The sequence below is a fragment of the Ambystoma mexicanum genome, chromosome 14 (genome assembly GCF_040938575.1).
Source record: "Ambystoma mexicanum isolate Mex_15411 chromosome 14, UKY_AmexF1_1, whole genome shotgun sequence".
Lineage (NCBI taxonomy): Eukaryota > Metazoa > Chordata > Amphibia > Caudata > Ambystomatidae > Ambystoma > Ambystoma mexicanum.
The window spans coordinates 565,222,726-565,241,812 of NC_090940.1; the positions used below are offsets into that span (position 1 = coordinate 565,222,726).

At 45.2% G+C, this 19,087-nt stretch overlaps 1 protein-coding gene across 2 annotated transcripts in view; it reads left to right on the top strand.

The window, feature by feature from the left end:
* The window catches only part of CPSF2 (cleavage and polyadenylation specific factor 2), a 246,260-nt gene that overhangs the window by 150,587 nt on the left and 76,586 nt on the right, over nt 1-19,087 (top strand). For both annotated transcript variants that reach the window (XM_069637927.1, XM_069637926.1), the window contains exon 11: nt 1,338-1,490. In XM_069637927.1, the coding sequence (XP_069494028.1) occupies nt 1,338-1,490 (153 nt within the window). The remainder of the gene's footprint in view (nt 1-1,337; nt 1,491-19,087) is intronic.

The following is a 19,087-nucleotide window of genomic DNA, read 5'->3' on the forward strand; positions in this document are numbered from 1 at the left end:
AATGATCTGTGCCGGGCAGCTATCTCCCTGGCATCTCGTGGATTTCAGGGAGGTATTGATTTTTCATACTTCTGGTACAGATACTTTTGAGAATTTTAAGCCTTGGGAGCGCTGAGTAGAATGCTCTTGAGGTGGAGGAGTTGAGGTTATGTTGGTTATGTTGGTTAGGTTGCGCCGTTTGTTTGCTATTTTAGTTTGCAGTGTGGCAATTTTATTGGCGAGAGCATTCTGTATGCTCGAACACCAGGGCTTGTCTTTTTGGCATGAATCTGTCGGGGAGTTAGGTGTCTCCATTTCTCTCAAGATAATGAAGAGCTCTTTAGTGCTGTATCCAGCTTGGTTGATTCTGTTGTTGTAGGTATTGCGCTTAGTGCGGAGGATCTCCTCTTTGTATTTAGCTGAGAGGTTGGCTAGGTTGGTTTTATTCTGAGGATGGGGTGTGTTTCCATAGTGATTCGAGTTCTTTTTTCTGATTTGAGTGTTTTTAACTCGGTGGGGGTGAACCAGGAGTTCAAGTGGGCTCTTGGTTTGCCTTTGCGCATTTTCATGGGGGCAACTGCGTCTAAGTCTTTGGACATGCTAAGGTTGTAAGTGTCTACTAGTAGGTTAGGGTCTGTAGTGTTCAGGAGAGAGTTTAGGGTGGGGGATCACCAGGGGCATGATTACCTCTGCAGTGATGTTTTGTTTATTTCTTGTTGGGCACGGCGGTGCTATGGGGCTGGTTTTGTTCACAAGGACTTTCAAGACTTCTTGCTCCCTACTCTGGTACGCACCTGGAAAGTGAGGCACTAGGCCTTCTTACCTGGCACGGAAGGACTGGTAGGTGATTGCACTTTGGGCTCACTAACTCTGCATGTATATGTGTATATAAGTATATTTTAGTGATAGCTGCTTGACTTATATTTTGCTGCGTAAAGTTAAAGGCCTAATCAAGTCAAATATTTTTGTACTAAGTGTAGCCTACTTTGTCTGCTTTATGTGCAGCTAATTTTACTATTACACAACCCCCATATTTCCTGAAGTATGCATTACTGCTCGGTCTGCGTTACCTTGATACAATTTGTCTAAACCCAAGTGTCACTTATCCTATTCACTAAACAGTGTGGCCTCTCAGAATCCTCCCACAAGGCTGACTCTGAACATCCAACTTAAAAATGGTGAATTCATGTTTTAGGGTATTTAGGGACTACCCTTCTTTGAATTGTATATTTGTATAACAAGTTTCAAGCAAATGGGGATATGTGCCAATCTTTAACCGGGTTCTAGCATGGTAGCAGGGCTGGGAACGCTGTGTTAATTTCTGTCATTAGTACATAGTAACTCTAATTATCGCTTAGGCCAGAAGACTTCCTGATTCCAGAACTTCAAGCAACAGAAGAAGAAAAGACCAAGCTGGAATCTGGACTGACCAATGGGGATGAGCCGATGAAGCAGGATTTATCCGATGTACCAACCAAATGCGTGTCAGTGACTCAGCCAATGGAGGTCAAGTACGTATCCAGAAGCAAAGTGACCCAACTACAGAGTGGGGGGGGGGGGTGGTTTCTCCTACTACTGTAATGCATTCTGATCTTGGTAAACATGTACTTATTTTGTGTAGTGCCACCTACAGCCTAAGATTCATTGAAGCAACATGTTACTGATGTGGAATGTGCATAAACGGTAGTAACAATCTTGAAACAGATGGATGTTTTTGTTTGGGTTCTAGTGTGAGCAATTCAGATTTTAATTGACACTTGAAAAAAGTACTGGTGATCCATTCTATTGATGACCTTGAGGGGGTCATGTGTTGTGTCAGATCATGTTCACAATCCCTGTGTGTTTGGTGAAACATAATGGCAGTGGTATTGTATTAATCCATGTTTTCCAAACTTGTTCAAAAATGTATGAAGCCAGGCAAATCGATTTCCTATTTCATATCTCACAAATTTGGGAATGCTTAGAAATAAACTGGACACCTCTATGAAGGGTTACATGGAATTAAACTGACTCACTGGCAAGCAGTGCTCCAGATAAGATTTTGAGGTGGGAGTATTTTTACTCCCAACTTTGAGAGTAAATATGATTTCAAGAGAGTAAAAATTAATTTTTCTCCTTTGCAAGAGTAAAATGTATGCGACATCCAGCCGAGGTGTGCAAAAACTATGGAAATCATTACCATGCAGCAGCTTTCTGCATTGTGACAGAATACACCTTTCATTATTTCTTTATATTCTGGCCATTTGATCTCTCCTGCTTAATGAAAGTCCTCATTTCCTGGAGCTATTACTAACCCTACAGTCCCTTCTCTCTGCACTTGTGAGTTAACTGCACTTGCCCTTTCCTCTTCCCCTGGCACTTCTCCCCTTCCCTCTTCCCAACACTTGCGCAATCTGAATGACAAAAGGCCTAGTTAGATCGTTATTTTGTCCTTTTTGTTTCCCCCTCCTTGTCTTGTCGTGCCTAGAAACACTTGTATGCAGGCGTGTTATAAATGCTACATCATATCATAATGGTATGCCAGTGTTATGATACAACAGTGCAAAGAGGCAAGTACTCCATGCTAAATTCTATACCTCATCACATGGTTATTTACATAGCTTTTTTGGCAAAGCGCTCTACATAGAACATATTTATCACAATGATCACGAAACCGAAGTCGGTACTCCTTCATTGACCTTGAAAGGATGAAAGGCTGAGCAGACCTTGCCGGGATTCGAGCCTGCAATCTACAGATCATGCACAGATCGCAACAAGTGCTCAACCGGCTAAGCTATCTTAATCTGTTGGCTGTCTCCATGACCCCCAGTCTGGCTTCAGAACTTCCAGAAGCACGGAAACTGGTCTCCTGAACGTCCGTGAAGATCTGCTCTCCAACCTTGACTCTAACATTCCCTCTGTCCTCATCTGCCTTCAGCACGGTCAACCATACCATCCTGCTCAACGGTCTCTGTGAAAACCTGGGTATCACTGATCAGGCTCCGGCCTGGCTGACCTCTTTCCTCTCAGATCGACCCTCCCAGGTCCAACTTGGGTCTTTCCTTTCATCGATCTTCCTCACTACCTGTGGTGTTCCCCATGGGTCTAACTTCTCACCCTGGCTTTTCAACCAATACCTGGCCACCCTCGCCCACTGCATTGCCGCTTTCTGCTCAAATTTCCAGTGCTACGCTGATGACACTCAACTCATTTTCAGGCTGCTCTCTGTCGCCTCCTCTCCCCCTCTCATCTCTGATTGCCTAACTGCCATTCAAGATTGGTGTGCCGCCAATGATCTTTGTCTGAATGCCAGCAAGACGGAGATCCTCCTTATTGGCACACCTTCACCATCCTTTCCCCTCACTCTCTGGCTGGCCTCCCTTGGCTGCCCTCCTACCCCCACCTGCGAGGCTAAGAACCTCGGGGTCATCTTTGACTCCACCCTTTCCTTCTCCGCCCACATCTCTGAGGTCTCTAAAAAGTCAAACTTCCTACTGCACTTCCTCAGAGGTACTCTCCCTTTCCTCTCCTTCCCCCAGAAGCTCATGGTATCCCAAGCTCTGGTTCTCTCTAGGTTGGACTATTGTAACAGCCTCTTTCTAAATCTACCTGCCTCTACTCTCTGCCCTCTGCAACTAATCCAGAACAGGACTGTGAGACTTGTCCTTGGCCTCAAGCCCTAGTATCGTATCTCTCCAGCTCTGAAATCTCTCCATTGGCTCACAGTGGATGCAAGGATTAAATTCAAAACCTTCTGCATTGTCCACAAGGCTTTCTGGGGCCTGGGTCCAAAATCCCTTCAGCTATCCCACCGCAAATGCCTCCCCTCTCGAGCTCTTCATTCCTCCAACTCCCTCGGGGTCTGTCGTTTTTCAAAGAAACGGGCTGGGGGTAGATCTTGGTCTTTGGCTGGGGCCTCCCTCTGAAACAGCCTCCCTGCCACTCTAAAACTTTAGGAGAACCATCTCTGGTTCCGGAAGCACCTCAAGACTGTACTATTTTCTACTGCCTTCGCTCCCCCTCTCCCCTGCTGATCTGTTCTCTCTTGGCACCGTGAACCTGGCCACCCTCTGTCCTCCGGGTCCAGGTACCTGCTCGCCCTGCCACCCTCCCACACTGCCTCTGTGCCACCCCTTGCATTGGGGTCTGTATCTGTACCCATACAGCCCCCCACCTTTTTCTTTCTGCACTTATCAGACCTACCCTGTCTGCTGCCTTAAACCTAGCACTTGCAAATTGCTGGCTGCTCTACCACTGTTGGTTGCCTTTATTTATTTATTGTTATTTATCTGTTTCTCCTCTGCCTTGCACATTCCATTTCTCACCCCTTCCATGCACTTTTCCCCTCCCCTCTCCCCTGCACTTGCGTGTTCTCAATGTCACTGGGCCTAGTAAGATAGCTGTTTTGTTCTCCCGTTCCCCTCCCCTCCCTTGCCGTGCTCTGAAACACTTGTGTACGAGTGCGATAGAAATACAATATCAATATCAATAACATCCTTCAGAGGTCAGTAAACTGAGTATCGAGCTATAATAATCACAGTGCTTAGATGTTAGACGAACCATGTATGAAGCGCTACATGAAGTTATAAACTTATCTGGATTATCGCAGGGACAGGTTTTGCTGAGTTTCTATTTCAAATACAAATGTGACTTGTTTTTTAATTTTTTGAACTGCGCTTGTACTTCCTGGATAGTCGTATTGGGTGTTTTAATTGTAGTCTTGAAGATTTGAGAGGCTATAACACCTGTGATTGTTGTAATGACAATCACTCACCCTTGAGTATAGACTCTGCTGCCACTGACCATTTATGGTAAAGTACCCCATTGACTGCAAGGTTGAATGGATGTAATCTAGACCATGCATACTCATAATTTTTGCTAGGTAAGAATTGATGCAGTCACACTGTGTGGGACTACACAACACTTATCTGCTTGGTATTAGGTAACCCACCTTTTGGTATAGGCCTATTCTACACACGTTGGTAGTGTGACTCAGCCACCAGGCCTATCTCAAGAGGGATAAAAGCTGTAGAGCTGTAGCAATGAAATTCGTCAATACAGGTAATCAAGTAACACTTACACTCAAGGTTTAATTGATAAATACTTAAGTTTTAAATAAGCATTCTTTTAAAAGGCAATTCGTGTAGCAAGGTAAATATACTTTAAAAATACTTTTCAGAATCAGAACAAGTTGGTGGATCATATTTTGATATGCTTCTTACACAATTCCTACACCCGGAGGTGACTTCATTCAAAAGGACAGTAATGGGATTTATATATCACATTAGTTACTTTGCAGATTCTGAGGTTGCAGAAAGGAAAGGGTTAAGGAAGGAAAAAGGTTAAACAGGTTCTCATCTTCCAATGAAATCTAGACCAGCCCCCAGCAGTAGCAGTCTAAAACAAGTTACCACCTATGAGGGACAAACAATATCAAAGTCAATGGGCTAGTAGAGTCTACAGGGAGTTAGGGCAGCCAAAGTCAATTTGAAACAGTCTATGGAGCTGAGGTACTTCTTAGAATCAAAGTGTTCCCCAAAGTTAGTGTTTGTTAGGAAATCACTTGTATGGTCACAAGCTGTTAAGCCTGTGAAAGGAGAGTTGGAATCAACTCAAAGTAAACCACTGCAATTCCCAAATGAGAAAGGCATAGCTAAAAGACAATGAGGTAAGTACCCCAAGTCAAAACAGTATCTCTGGCTTGAAGAAGTGGCCCAGATGGATTCTGTCCTGTTACAGCAATGCAGACCCCGTGTTCCTGAGCATCAGTCGTAGGGACAAGAGGGAGAACATTTGGAGGGCTCTTGCAGCAGTAGTTTGGAAGTCCTCTGCAGCTACAGGCTCTTTTCTTTTCAGCAGCACTTTGCGGTTTCAGCGCTTAGTAAATGACGCTGTTGCGGATCTCGCATACCGGTTGGGCTTCCTTCACTCCCTGGGTCCTGCACTCTGGTGAGGGAACTCAAGCTCTGGTCGTCCTGCTTCTGGGGCGTCCTTCTGGCCGGATTTCAGACGTTGTACTCAACTACCGATTTCTCTAACCGTGGCACTCTGTTCTTGCAGCAGCGAAGAAATACAGCCAGTCAGGGAAGACGTCTCAGGCTTAGTTGGTCCCACTAACCCAAAGGAAGAAGTCGTCCTGTTCGGTGCTTCTCTGTCGAATGAGTTTCAGCACAGCAGCAGGGCTTCACGGGGCAATTCAAAGGTCAGGAGGATTCAGCAGGCTTTGTTCACGCTTTCTTCGTTGGGTAATTCTCCCAGTGGCCGACTCTGCCACTAATCCCAAAACCCTATCCTTTTAAGCAGGTTTCTCCTGTCCGGTCTCTGGGTAACAGGAGACATTAGTAGTAGTGTTTTTATGTTTTGTTTTTGGTTGTGTTCACAATATTTCCTTGACCATCATGTTAGCCAGCTGCCATTATCCCAAGATGGTGAACTTCCTGCTCAGCAGTGATTGGCTAAAGACTATTGTGATGCAGTTTGGAACCTCAGGAGAGGTTCTAAACTACCTTTCATTCAAGACCTGCTTTGGAGTGGTCACAGCGCTCAAGAGCTCCATAGAAGACTATAGAAACCACACTACCAGGAAGAAAAGACAGCAGAAAGTGCCAGAGACAGATATTCAGATAAGTGACTGTTAAATGAACTTGCCTTAACAATGTGACCAAGAGGAAATTGTATGTACAGTATTGAATGGAGATCTGAAAATAAGAAGTCAGAAGAAAAGTAGCTGTTTATTTTTGTGAAACTTCAAATTGCAAATCGGAACTGTATATAATGTGTAATGAATTGGACTCAAATGTGTGTGCATTAGCAATCGTTAAGGAAAAGATACTGTAGTCGGGTGTAGAGATTATACTGCTCGTGAACCTGCCGTCACGCGAGTATTTCCCTTGTTATAGTGTGGGGAGGAATGATCACGTGACGGAAAAGACAGTTGGTTAGTGGAGGCAGACGAAAGCACTTTGCCGGCGGACCCGCAACAAATAAACCTAATAGTTTGTACTTACCTCACCCTGTCTACAGATTCTTTCAATGGCGAGGAGGTAATCCCATTGTCCGCCACGGAGAGGAACTGCTCGGCGACACAGACGCGCGTCTGCAGTCTCTGCGAGCGGCCGCTGGTGAGCTCCAGTGCCTCCCCAGCCCCTGGCTCGGAGGGAGAGGAAGCAGAGGGTGACACACTGCCTTAAGCGTCACCGGACTGCTTGCCCAGCTGTATTGGATGCTGGAACTGCTCGCCTCCTTCGTACTGGCAAATTTACGAGCTGAGGAGGGGCAGAGGGAGAGAGCGGAGTGGTGCCCCAAAGAGACAAAATCGAGGGGGCGGTCCACGCAAGGTTGTTGAAGAAACCGAAATAGCAGGGAGGATAAACGCAACCCTGATTTCATTGGCTCAGCCCACCATAAAGAGAAAAACAAGCCCAACTGCCAGTCAATTGAGAAATAGACAAGCGCGACACTTAGGGAGTGTCACAAAATAGCTGTTTTGTATTAAACAAGCATAAGAGCAAGTGAAAGAGAACCAAGCCAAACAATGCTGTGAGAGAATATAAAGAGATTCAAAATGCTATTGAAGTGTGCATCCTGCATCTGTATCAAATTACCTTGTGAATAGACTGCATAATAATGGCTGCAGCTAGCATGGCCCCACCTCCCCCTTTCCTTTCAGAACCTGGGGTTCCACCTATAAGATGGGAAAGATGGAAAACATTTTTGATACCTACCTGGTAGCAATTGGGGGAGACAAATTTGCTGCGGCAAGAAAAGAGGCTATTCTTTTGCACAATTTAGGCCCTGAGGGTCGTGTCTATGCCGGATTGCCTCAGCCACCACAAGAGGGTCAAGGAGAAGTAGACCAATATACATTGGCAGAGAAGAAACTAGAAATTCACTTTGAAGCAAAGAAAAATATAACTTTTGAAAGACAAGTTTTTTCAGAGGATGCAGGATCCTCATGAGCCTGTGGAAAACTTTATTGCGGCACTAAGATCTCTGAGTCACTCATGTGAGTTCGGCCAGTTAACAGATTTTCTCACACGGAATCAATTGGTATGTTGTACAAACAACATGAAGATTCAAGAGAGATTGTTGACTAAAGATGTGACCCTGGAGGTAGCAGTGGAGACTGCCAGAGGGATGGAACAAACTCACAAATGTATGTGTACCATGAAAAACGATAAGGAGGATGGTGACGTAGCAGCAGTGAGAGGTTTTAAGAGAATGAGCATGAACAAAGAAGTAAAATGCTATAAGTGTGGTAGAAATCGCCATATTTCCACAAGTGTATTTTGTCCTGCGAGGAACATTTTTTGCTTAAAGTGCAAAAAGAAGGGACATTTTGCGGGAGTATGTAGAGAATCGGGACAAGTGAATAATATTGACTCGGGAGCAAGAATGCCAGAACAAGAAGAAAACTCAATAGCTATTCAGAGTTCTCAAAACAAACACGTGTTAGACACCTCAGAGATATTCAACAAAGGTAGTAGTCCGACTGATGTTTCTGGTGAACAATAGAGTAGTGACATTAAAAGTGGATAGTTGTTCGCCATGGCTCTTGATGTCAAGGAGAACATATGAAGATTGACTGCAAGGCAAAATCGGGAGTTGAAGGAGCACACAATTGAGCCGTATGCGTATGGCAACGTAAAGATCAAGTTATTGGGGAAATTTCAAGCAACCATCAAGTACAAAGGAAGGAGCTGTGAATCTGATGTGTATATATAACACAAGAAGGTTCGTCCCTGTTAGGGTGGAGTGAACAACGCAAACTGGGAATCCGGATACAAGCAAGTGCGGAAGAACCAGTCTCAGTTGCCGAAATTAAGGACAGATGGGAGAAAGAATTTCTAAAGGTGTTTCAAGGAGACTTGGGGATGCTTAATGGTTTTGATCATGAAATTCCGCTGATGGGAGGGGCAACTCCGTAAGTGCACAAATTGAGGCCAATTCCTCATGATTTGAGGGAGAAACTTAAGTTGAAGATTGAAACACTGCTACAGAGACGAATTATAGAGGTGAGTGAGACCTCTGAATGGTTCTCGCCAGTGGTGGTAGCAGCGAAACCAAATGGAGCCATAAGACTTTGTGTAGATATGAGGGACATCAATAGGAACATTCTAGTAGACAGACATCCTTTACCAGTAATTAGTGACACGTTGTCAACTCTCAAGGATGCAAAAGTGTTTTCGGTGATTGACCTCTCTCAAGCCTATCACCAGATTCCTTTGAAAGAAGACTGCCAACATCTCAGGGCATTTATAACATCGTTTGGTATCTTTAAATATTGTAGAATGCTGTTCGGTCTTGCGTCGGCGGCTGCTGTTTTCCAAAGGGTGATGGACACAATTATGGAGGGAGTGAAGAACATTGTGGTGTTCCAGGGTGATATGCTTATATATGGTAGCTCTATGGTAGAACATGATATGATTTTGACACAAATTTTGAACAAATTGTCTGAGGTAGGTTTGACTGTGAGAAGAGAGAAGTGTAAAATTGCATTGGACTGAGTGGAGTATCTGGGACATGAGATTGATGAGTTTGGCGTGAGACCAAAGAGATGTTTAGTAGAAGCAGTGAAAAATACACCCGTACCGACAGATAAGGACCAAGTGAGGTCTTTTTTGGGTCTTGCTGAATACTATCATAGATTTGTGAAAGATTTTGCTTCAGTGTCAATGCCTATAAGAATGATTCTAAAAAAAAGGGTTCCAAGTTTGATTGGACTCAGGAGTATGATGTGGCTTTTGAGAACATAAAGAAGGCAATCAGTGAAGCGCCCTCTATTGGAAGGTTTGATCCAATAGATAAAACCGTTTTGGTGGTGGGTGCTAGCATGCTAGGGCTAGTGACAACTTTACTGCAATATGACAAGGAAAATAAGGAAAGTTATTGCATTCACTTCAAGGACTTTGAGAGGGGCAGAGTCTAAGTACTCAGTCATTGAAAAGGAGACGGCCATGTTTTGGGCCATTGGACATTTTAAATACTTTTTGTGGGGAAGGCGATTAGTTGTTCGCTCGGATCATAAACCACTTGTTCAATTGTTTGAAAGTGGGAGATGGGCTTTGGGTTCGCCCAGAATAAGTCGGTGGGGTTTAGGTCTCCAAGGATACAATTTTGATTTGAGTTTTCTGCCTGGGAAAAAAAATGTGGTGGCAGATTGCTTTTCCAGGATGCCTATAAATGGAAATGATGATATAGAGGGAATGGATGTGGAAGAATCAGTGGTAGCAGAAGTAGAAGGGGTGGTGAGTCAAGAGAGGTAGTTGCAGGAAGAAAGTTCTGATGAAGAGCTCAAGCAAATTAAAGAATGGACTGTGAAGGGGTGGCCCCTAAAAAGGGATTTGGATAAGAAATCTGATATATGGTGGGAAGTCAAAGAGGAGTTAAACATATATAAAGACAGACTGAGGAGAGGGAGGTGTGTGATTCCCCCAGAGTCCATCAGATTGTGTTTAATTGAACTGGCCCATGAAGGACATCCTTGGGAGGGAGCATTGAAAAGGAAACTTTGCCAGTGTTATTGGTGGCCGCGCATTGATAAAATGGCAGAGAGATGGGTGAAAGACTGCATGATTTGTCAAACTAGTGACAAAACTAAGGTGGTGCGAGAGACCCCTTTGGTTCCAAATATAGTTCCTGATCAACCATGGTCCAAAGTCGCAGTGGACATAATGGGTCCCATTAGGGGTTTGGGAGATGGTTTGAGATTCTTTTTTTGTGCTGGTTGATTTCCATTCGAAATGGGTTGAATGGGAAGAGGTAAGGGAAGTCACGGCTAAGGAATTGATTGTGTTTTTGGAAAAAATATTTCTGAGAGGGAGTACCTACAGAACTCGTCTCGGATAATGGAGTTCAATTTGTCTCAGAAGCTATGAAGAAGTTTCTTAGTATTTATGGTATAAAACACATAAAGACAGCGTTGTATCACCCGAGGGCCAACGGCCTAGTGGAGAGGGTGAACCAATGGTTAAAAGAGGGATTACAATTGGCTATGAGAGTGAAACAGCCATGGAGGGAGATGCTAAACATGTTGACCTGGAATTATCTGACTACGCCATATTCGGTGACCAAAGTGTCGCCATTTGTATCCCTGAAGGGGAGGGAACCTGGGACCAGGTTGTGTCCGGGGTGGTTAGGGATGGCCAAAGTAGTTCAGGTGGATAGGGATCAGATTATGAAGTTGGTCAGAGAGCCAAGAGAGAAATAAAGAGTGGTTTGACAAATGCGAATAAATGTTTGGAAAGCAGGCTTTTAGGGCCAAAGAAGATAAGTGCCGTGAAGAAGAGTGTGGTGATTTTGGAAGGAGGAGATGTGTGGTCAAAAGGGAAAATTGCTAAGACCCATGGGGCAAGTGAAGGAAGACCTGTTAGAGTGGTGAGAGAAAGGAAGAAAGTGTTAGTTTCAAGTGTCTTCAAAGGAAGATGTCCCAGCCAGTTTGGATGAGGGACTACATGTCATAATTTGCATATATGTCATTGCATATATGTCTGACTACTTGCCCTAATGGCACATATGTCTCAAATGCGTTATATTTTATTAAAAAAGAAATAGGACAATGTTGCTATTTATTTTAGCCGGTCAAGTGGCACAGCGAGTAGAGCGCTCGCTTTGACACCCGTGCAGAGCCTGTTAACGCAGGTTCGAATCCCGGCAGGGCCAAACTCAGCCTTTCATCCTTCCGAGGTCGATAAATGAGCACCACACACCGTGGGTAATAATAAGCAGCGCTCGGATACCTGAGGGTTTGTAGCGCTATATAAAAGCCTAATTATTATTATTATTATTATTTATTATTATTTTAAACTTGTTCTAACTGCATATAAGTCTCAAATGTGTTATATGTTTAAAAAAATGTTGCTATTTATTTTAGTAAGTTTTTCTCCCACAAATTTTTTTTGAAAAAAATTTTTCATTGTTGTATTAGTTCCCTTAGAGGAAAGATATGTAGAGATTATACTGCTTGTGAGCCTGCCGTCACGCAAGTATTTTCCCTTGTTGTTGTTCGGGGAGGAATGATCGCGTGACGGAAAAGACAGTTGGTTAGTGGAGGCAGAGGAAAGCACTTAGCCGGCGGACCCACAACAAATAAACTTAATAGTTTGTACTTACCTCACCCTGTCTACAGATTTTCATCCGGCTTGCGCAGGAATTTAGAAAGCATTGCAATGTTGATCCTTTTCGTGTCGTATTATGAGCCGCGTTAGAAGAAAGAACCTAGCAGTGAGGTTCTACGCGTTGTCTGAAGAGACTAGGAGTGAGCTGCTGTGTATTGTGAATCGAATCCAAGATCAGCTGTGGTGCGCACTAGAAAGGCACAGCTGAGGAGATCGGTTATCGTTTTATTTGAGTGCGCGGAACGTGAGAGGGAAAGTCTTTCAAGTGCAGGCCCGGCGAGTCAGCTATTCGTGCGCGTCCTGTAATTGCAGCTACTCACCGAAGCAAGGCTGTGAGTAGTGGCGCGTTTCTAACAGTCATTTGCTTCAACATGAACAGTAACTGGTGAAGACTGAACTGAACGTGTTTAAGAGAAAAAGCAAGCAGCAGACAAAAGGAGCAGTAAGATTCAAAATGTTTTTGAGTGAGCAGCAAATTGGAAAGTTGATCAGTTTAGTTTAAAGGTGTATGCAAGCAGTCCAGAGGAACTGAATTAATCCATTAATGCAAATGTTAAGGAACTGTGAGAGTTTATACTGTTCTGAAGAAAGTCAAGCTCACAGAAAAATCAAACTAGGAAAGGGTTAAAGTAAGAAAAAGGTTAAAAGTTATAAAATAATTTCCAGCGGAAGGAACTCCTATCTCTTTAAAATTGCCTCTTAGCAGCAACTAGAGGCAGACAGGGTTTCCTGTGTTCAGAGTAGTTTGGAAGCTGGAGGGAACCAGAAGAATCCTGTCAGTTTGTTATTTTCTCCACTTCCCCTTTTCCCCCGGTCTGGTCAACTCAACAGTCCACAGACGACTTTGAGGAGATGCTACGGTCCTTTAAGCAAGATATCACCCAAGAAATTAAAACGGAAATCAAAACCTCCAAACTCTGTCTAGCCCAGTCACTTGCAGACTTGACTTCAAACCTGGGGGGTCTGGAGACCAGAGTCAATGAGCTGGAAAATGTAACCTGCGAGCATACGCACAACAGCAAAGTCCTCGCAGAAAGGGTGAGGATCATTGAAGAACAACTGGAAGACATCTGGGTGAAACAGGCGGACTTTGAAAACAGGTCAAGAAGGAATCGCGTGCGTCTGCGAGGTATTCCCCAGCAGGTCTCGGACCAAGATCTGTATGAGTATGTGGAAGCACTATTTAGATCCCTCCTTGATCTCCCCCCAGATAAAGACCTGGTGCTGGATAGAACCCACAGTTTATTCCACAGCCCAGCTTAAAAAGAACCTATTGCCAGACGTCCTTACTCATGTGCATTTCTTCTGTCAGAAGGAGGAGACCATGTTAGCAGCTAGGAACTCGGCCTCAATACAATTTAGAGGAGCGAAAGTACAGCTCTTTCAGGATCTTTCCCCGTTTACCCTAGCGAACAGAAGACAGCTACAGAAGGTGGCGGCCTGGTTGAGGGCTAAAAAGATTCAATATCGTTGGGGTTTCCCGTGCAAGCTACTCTTTGACCTTCACATCAACATCACGTAATCTCTTCAGAGGATGAGGCAATGGGGCTAATGTCTGAGACACCCATTGAAGACCCAGCAAGGCCCTGCACCCAGGACCTGGGGGACCCCCACCTCCAGCCCCACACCAAAAGACAAGCGGAGAAAGCCTCGGGGCTGGCGTCGTCTAGAGGCAAGCCCACACCAGGAAACAGATGCTACGGAGGGAGCCGACGGGCGGCGTGGACCTGAGGCCCCCTTGACAGCAGAGAGAGATAGCCTTATAGCCAGCTGAGCTAGTGAGATTCTGACCAATGGTATTCAGCAGGCGGAAAGTTGACTCCCCACTTACCTAAGCCTAATGAATGATGCTCCCCCTGTTGCAAGGCTTCCCAGGACAGCTGACGGATGTGACCTGGAGCCATGGGCTTGCCTCCCCTTCCTTTTCAGCCCTACTCATCACTTGCTTGGCACCTCGCCGATTGGGGAGCCCATACGGCGGGATTCATGTTGGCTCAATCTATAATCTGGTGGGCAACCCAGAGAGCTGTAGCTTCTGAATGCTAGGTGCTAGAATGTTTAAGGGTAATAGAAGCTCTTTTTGTTTAGCAGATTTGGGTACCTGAGTGAATGGCGCCCAACATGTTTGACGGTTGGTTAAAATTAGTTCGGAAAATGAGGCTATTAAGAGACACAACAATGTTCTTTCATCCATTGTGCTTTTTTTGTTTATTTTATGTTTTTTGTTTTCTTCTCACCACAATGTCATTAAGTTCGAGATATGATCACACGCACCACACCACTCTTGTAAGCTTTGCCACAACGATGGTCCTCCTGGAGTTTCTCTCTTGACCCCCCACTCCCCCTCCACCCCCCTCTCCGTCGGGCCTCCACTTTTTGCCCTTATGGAAGGCAAGCTACCCTTGCACAACATCCAGGGGACCCGAGAAAAGGTTGTCGAGGGTGGGGGTTCTCCCTAGGTGATGGACCTTTGCCACTAAGCAGGACACAGAAGCCTAAGCGAACCTGGTATGGCGACCCCGGACGTTTAGCTCATCACTCTCAATGTGCAAGGCCTGAACTCCCCTTTAAAACGTAATGCCTTGTTCCATAGGTTAGCGACCCTAGACTCAACATTTCTATTCCTTCAGGAAACTCACTTACGGCCCGCTGAGGAATTTCTCCTTAACAATAGGCTATACCCTACAAAATGTTTTGCTTCCAGCGCCCTAAGGAAACAAGGGGTTGCCATCCTGGTTCGCAAGGGTACCCCCTTCAAGACACAAAGTGGTTCGGGATGAGGAGGGAAGGTTCTTGTTGGTAGTGGCCATGTTAAATGGGTGCAAAATCACTTTGATTTTTATATACGCTCCAAATGCTAAGCAAGATATACTTTTTGCAAAATTGTCTAAAGCTTTGTCTGACCATGCAGAGGGGGAAATACGTTTAGGTGGTGATTTTAATGCTGTAATTAACCCCTTAGTAGAGAAAACCTTGCCCCCAACGGCTAATGATAGGAGTAACTTTAGAACGCTTACCACGCTGCTGCGGGATCACTAACTCACTCATTGAGATATGGCGTTACTGTCATCAAGAGGAGCGCAATTACGCATACTTCTCGGCAGTGCATGGGGGGGGGGTTCTGCAGGCTAGATATGTTTTTTATCTCGGACTCACTAATACCCTTGGTGATAGATGCTGAAATACTTCCGGAAGATGTTTCAAACCATGCCCCAGTGAGATTGATAATGTCCCCGCTTCATGCAGCCCCACCTCGAAAAGCCCCCTGGAGATTGAATGATTTCTTATTAGAAGACCCAGTAACCCACACCCAAATAAGAGAGGCCATGGTATTGTATTTAGGGAGAACAACATAGGCGGCATGAACTGGGGCTTGATATGGGAGGCAAGTAAGGCAGTGATTAGAGTGCATCTGATTGAACAGGCGGCACATAGGGGAAGGGCCAGGAGATTCTTACAGGCACAGCTAGAGAATGAGGCCAGCAGGTTTGAGGAAATACATAAAGAAAAGGGCTCACGGCGCTCCTTAAGAGACCTGCGGATAGCCAAGAAGGCGCTTGAGGCACACCACACTGGGAAGTCAGCCTACCATATGATGCTTTCTAAGCAGTATTTCTACACGAGGGGCAATAAGGCCAACAAGTTGCTAGCAGCTAAATTAAAAAAACAGACAAAACAAAACAGGATAGACACCTTACGAGATGGCAGAGGCAGGTACGTCACTTCAGAAGATGGTAAGCTCTAAATTATTGAAACATTTTTCAGGGATCAAGCAACCCCCACATGCGGGAGACCCACAAGGCTCCAAAGATTTTGTAGCAAAAGCGAACCTTCCACAAGTTCCACAAGCCCTGTGAGGCCCTCTGGAAGACCCGATATCCACACAGGAAGTGGAAATGGCAATTAAATCCCTCCCCCTTGGGAAAGCCCCGGGCCCAGAAGAGTTTACAAACACATTTTATAAGACCTGCACAGAGCTCGCGCCCCACCTCACAAGACTATTTAATTTCCTTTGGGAAACGGGCACTGTCACACAATCAATGGCAGAATCGGCCACAACCCTAATCCTGAAGCCTGGGAAAGACCCAACAGAGTGCACATCCTATTGCGCTATAGCCTTGCTTAATAACGACACAAATTTGTTTAGCAAAATTATAACCCGGCGATTGGGGGAGGTATTGCCGACAATACAGAGATCAGACTGGCTTCATTCAAAGTCGTTCTGCACATGATCAAATCCGCAGAGCAGTAGACTTGATATCCCTTGCCCCCACAGCCCCAAGCCCTCTCTCATTGTTATCCTTGGATGCCCATAGGGCGTTCGATAGCATGTCCTGGGACTATTTGAATTTGGTGTTAAAGAGCTTAGGCCCGAAATTTACGAGATCAATTCTATCAAACTTTCAGATCCCTTCAACCCGCATACAAGTTAACTCACAATGGACACCACAGATAGCCTTAGGTAAAGGAACCAGAGAAGGTTGCCCCCTATCCCCGTTGGTATTCGTGCTTGCAATGGAACCCATAGCCCAGCAAATTTGTCTCCACCCAAAGATTCAAGGGTTTGAAGTAGGAGAGCAATGTCACAAAGTCACGTTATACACGGATGATGTCCTCTGCTTTCTGTTGGAAGCCAGAACCTCAATCGCTCACCTTATGGACCTACTCGACCAGTTTGCGCTGGTCTCCGGGGTCACAATAAATTCAGCCAAATCAACCGGTTTGAACCTGTCGGAAGCTCCGGACACTTTGGCCACCCTGCAGAATATTTATTCCCGTCACTGGAAGAAAACAGCTATTATGTACGTAGAGGTACACTTGACCCCAACCGCCACGGGCCTGCTGAAGGCCAACATCCCTAATCTATTAAGACTCTAAAGAAGCCTTACAGAGATGGCTCTCACAAGACATATCCTGGCTCGGACGCATCAGTGCTATCAAGATGGTCTTGCTCTGTAGGCTTTTATATACATTCCAGGCCCTTCCTATAATGATCCCAGAGCGAGATCTCCAAGAACTACAGAAAGAAATAGGCTGTTTTGTTTGGCAGAGGACGGAAGCTCCTAACTCGTGGGAAGATGCTAGGTGGTCTGGGGCTCCCCTCTAGCCCAAGATATTTCCGAGCAGCCCAAATCGCTGCCATCCAGACCTGGACTAATCCAGTAGAGCCCCCCCAAAATGGCAGGTCATTGAACAGCAACACATCTGGGTCCCCCTTTGTCACCTGCTCTTTCTCCCAATGGAGGTGCGCACCTATCGGCGAATCCCTCCTTCCCACCACAGTAACTACACTTCGATGCTGGGATAAGTTCTGTTCGCAGAGATGTTTCACGTCCGGCCTCGGCCCACTTTCCCCTGTCACGCAGAACCCAGCCTTCACCCCTGCGCTCCAACCCAACTTATATCACCTATGGTCAAATGGGAAGATATTGAGACTACCCCTGACTTTTGCCCAATGTTAAGAGAAGTTTAATCTTCCAGAAACTGAGAGGTTTAGATTTATACAACTCCGCCACTGGATAACTAATCCAAATACAAAAAGGGCTGCCACTAGGGCCCCCATGGGATTGGAACTAACGGCTTCAGAGGCTCAGCATGCACGCAGAATAGCTACCTGTTATTGTCTACTGGAAAATGTTCTGGAAGATGATAAACTCCCCTATATGCTGGCATGGGAGAGGGAGCTAGGGACCGCTGTGTCCCAGGAATCCTGGCAGAGGATTTTGGATAGGGCTCATAGGTCTTCAAGGTGCACAGCAGTGAGGGAGGGCGCGCGTAAGCTCTGTTTTCGATGGTATTTCTCCCCGCAGAAGCTCCATGTGATGAACCCAGACTACCCTGACATGTGCTGGCATGGGTGTGGGGGTAAGGGAGACCTGGGTCATCTATGGTGGCACTGCCCCATTATTCAATCCTTCTGGCTGGAAATTAGATCGAAGATCAAGGACATATGTGGGGCTCTGCTACCCATGGACCCACTAATACTGCTGCTAGGTGGCACACCAGACGATGGGTCATTCCATGGTCGGGCCCCAGGGGCGAACTGATTATTCAACTACTCATGGCAGCTTCGCCTCACACGGGCCCGCTTTTGGAAAGAGCTAGAGGGCCCCCAAATAGCTTATTGATGGGTGAAGGTCTGGGAACTGCTTGGAATGGAGAAGCTAACGGCCACATTGGAGGGCAAGTCATTCAAGTTTTCCTGCGTCTGGGAGCAATTCCTGGAAAATGTAGCCGAAAAAGAACATGTGTTTTTCCAACCTAGACTGATCAAGTTCCTCCTTAAACCGTGACGAACACTGGGAAAGGCCTGAACATTTCATGTGTGGAAACTTGACCTGAGCAGCCTACATCCACTCATGAGGCAGTGTCGTAAATAGTGTTGATGGATTATATATTTTTTTTTCATCTTTCTCCCCCCTCTTTCGTTTGATCCTTTCCCTCTGTGATTTTATGTTGTCAATTCAAATCTCCCTGAGCGTGATGATGAAGTTGTAAGCAACAAATGAACTGTAACTAAGTTAAAATGAAATTTAGAAGCAATGATTAAGGGAAGCGATTCATGCTTTATTAATGTTATACTTTATGCGATGAATTTCATGTTTGATCGATGTTTTAATAAAAAGATATTGACAAAAAAAAGCACAATGGTAGGAAAGTAAAACCACTGCCACCAGCCATTCAAAGCAGTGAGGGTAACATTAACATAGAGAGTAGGATAACCCACCAGCACTCCACAACAGATGGTGTGTACTGGACCTACAAAGCGAAAAAGGTAAGTAAAGTCAATTTCACTTTACTATTCTTGGGAACTGTAGTTCCCACAAGAAGAGGTAGTTTAAACGTATGAGACATCTAAAGGATGTCTCTGACACTGCACTGAAGGTGCTGTGTGTCACCATACAAAAGATAAATTCCTTTGGAGATTGTGAGACTCCAAAAAACTGTTAAAACACAAAATCCAAATCAGCCCTCCCTCACTCCAGGGTTAAAATAAAAAGTCCTAAAAGCAA